Source organism: Sinocyclocheilus anshuiensis, unplaced genomic scaffold (assembly GCF_001515605.1).
Source record: "Sinocyclocheilus anshuiensis isolate Anshui unplaced genomic scaffold, SAMN03320099.WGS_v1.1 scaffold176, whole genome shotgun sequence".
Classification (NCBI taxonomy): domain Eukaryota; kingdom Metazoa; phylum Chordata; class Actinopteri; order Cypriniformes; family Cyprinidae; genus Sinocyclocheilus; species Sinocyclocheilus anshuiensis.
Window position 1 is genome coordinate 639370 of NW_015555723.1, and position 1898 is coordinate 641267.

A 1898-nucleotide genomic window follows, 5' to 3' on the forward strand; every position below is an offset into this window, starting at 1 on the left:
AATATGCTAAAAACATATTAAAACATGCTAGCAACACTTAGCTAAGTGCTAAAGCATGATATTATTGCAGTGAAAGAGGAAGTTTTTGTAACTCAGGCATGCAGTGTCCAATCTGCCCCAAACTTCACATGTTTGATAGGTGTTATGTCCTGAACAAATACTCATGCCCAAATTCCGTTATTCTCATAGCGCCACCTGCTGGCAACAGGAAGTGACATTCTTAACACTGTTATGGACTCCTAGGAAATTCTTAAGGATAAAACAGTTTGCCAATGGTGTACATATTATTAAAATCAAAATAATAAAATATTAATAAAATAATTCGATAAATAATAATTGAAAACAAGACTTAATATGTTACACAATTTTCATTCTCAGGTAATTAGATCTTCTTTTTTTTTTTAAGATTTTTAGATATTTGTATTGTATTATAAAAATGCTGAGCAAAATAAACAGGTGAGCAGGGCTAATCATTCATTCCAGAGACTGAAGAAAATTATTTACTATTCTAAAACCCAGTCTAAATCACTGGTTACAAAGCATAAAAAGCAATTAATTCATTCATTAAATCAGTAAACAAAGAAGTTAATCCAAAACACATAAGTGCAATTCTCTCCAACAAATTCTATACTTCTGGAGGAAGGCCGATCAACAAAGTTAAACAAGTTTTCTGTGTCCCATTCATTCATCAAACTCCAGAATGGACATCGTGAACTCATTCTTCCTTATGTAACGGAGCTGACAGCCAACAGGCTGATTTATGACCCATTTAACGTTTGTGTGAAATCTATCTATCTATTGTTAGGACGTGAGAGCGCTGTTACTCACCCCGCGACTCCAGCTGCTTTGAGTCTGGAGTTCGGGGCATTGTCCGGCTCCATCGCGCTTACTTCATTCTTCCTCGGGAGTGTTTGCTGCTGCAGTCAAGGCATGACAGAGTTGCTGAATTACTTCCATAGCACAATTTATTTTAATAACCGCTGAAGGACTTAATGCAACACTGTAGTACAATACTACATGCCGCAGTCTCTCCCGAGTGCCAAATGTAGTACGTTCCAAAGAGAGGAACCTGCGAGGTGCGATGCAGTCTTCTCCATCTGACAGGAACAGATCCGGTGATGCTGAAACCTGGAAAGCTAAATCCAAAGCGGCACAGACATGGTTTGCTGAGGTGAAGTACAAGCGCTTAGTCAAGTCGCCGACTAAATCCCAAGTACTTAGTAGGCATGCTGAAGATTTGGGACACTGGAAGCATATTTCCCTCTGTCGCCCTCAACTGTCTTCTGAGAAAGAAACACTTCGCTCTGGAAACTACAAGGGATTCAATGGAAGGTGTGTCTTTTCAAAAGGAACCCATTTATTTTCGCTTTCGTCAAAAAATAATGAAGCGAAAAGAAAAAAAAGAAAAAAAAAGAAACATTGAGGATAAAAGAACGTCACACAAGACAATTGAAATACAAAGCTGGTAATTTATCACACATGTGGCTCATTCTCCAACTTGCTTTTCGTGCTGATTTGGCCATTTGCTCTTGTGAAATTAAGGGTAATTTAGCTTTCAACAAGAAGAAATCAGCCCGCAGGTTTTTTTTTTTTTTATGTCTTTAAGGCAATTGCAAGTCCCTTCATTCAATGCACATCCGCAGTTAAAACAGGACAGCATATTTCAAATAGAATATTTTTTAGAAATAAAGTTAAATAAATCTCATGTAAACTTAAACACCGATTTTATCTAGCAAATTACATTACTTAAATACATTTTTAAAAGGTTTAAATGTAAACTGCACTTTCTGTAATATCATGAATAAATATTTGCATTTATTTTGGTATTGTACTTACTCAGTTACTTTGCAGTGTGAAATACAGAATTTATCAATGAAAATATTCAATGTTCACTTTTT

The 1898-nt window shown here is 36.0% G+C and overlaps 1 protein-coding gene across 1 annotated transcript in view; it reads right to left on the reverse strand.

Moving 5' to 3' along the window:
* Positions 1-1251, reverse strand: part of LOC107672548 (collagen alpha-1(XXVII) chain B-like) — a 116232-nt gene extending 114981 nt beyond the window's left edge. Inside the window, exon 1 of the mRNA XM_016465779.1 lies at positions 829-1251. Within this exon, the coding sequence (XP_016321265.1) occupies positions 829-881 (53 nt within the window). The 5' untranslated portion in view covers positions 882-1251. The remainder of the gene's footprint in view (positions 1-828) is intronic.
* Positions 1252-1898: the final 647 nt, after the last annotated feature.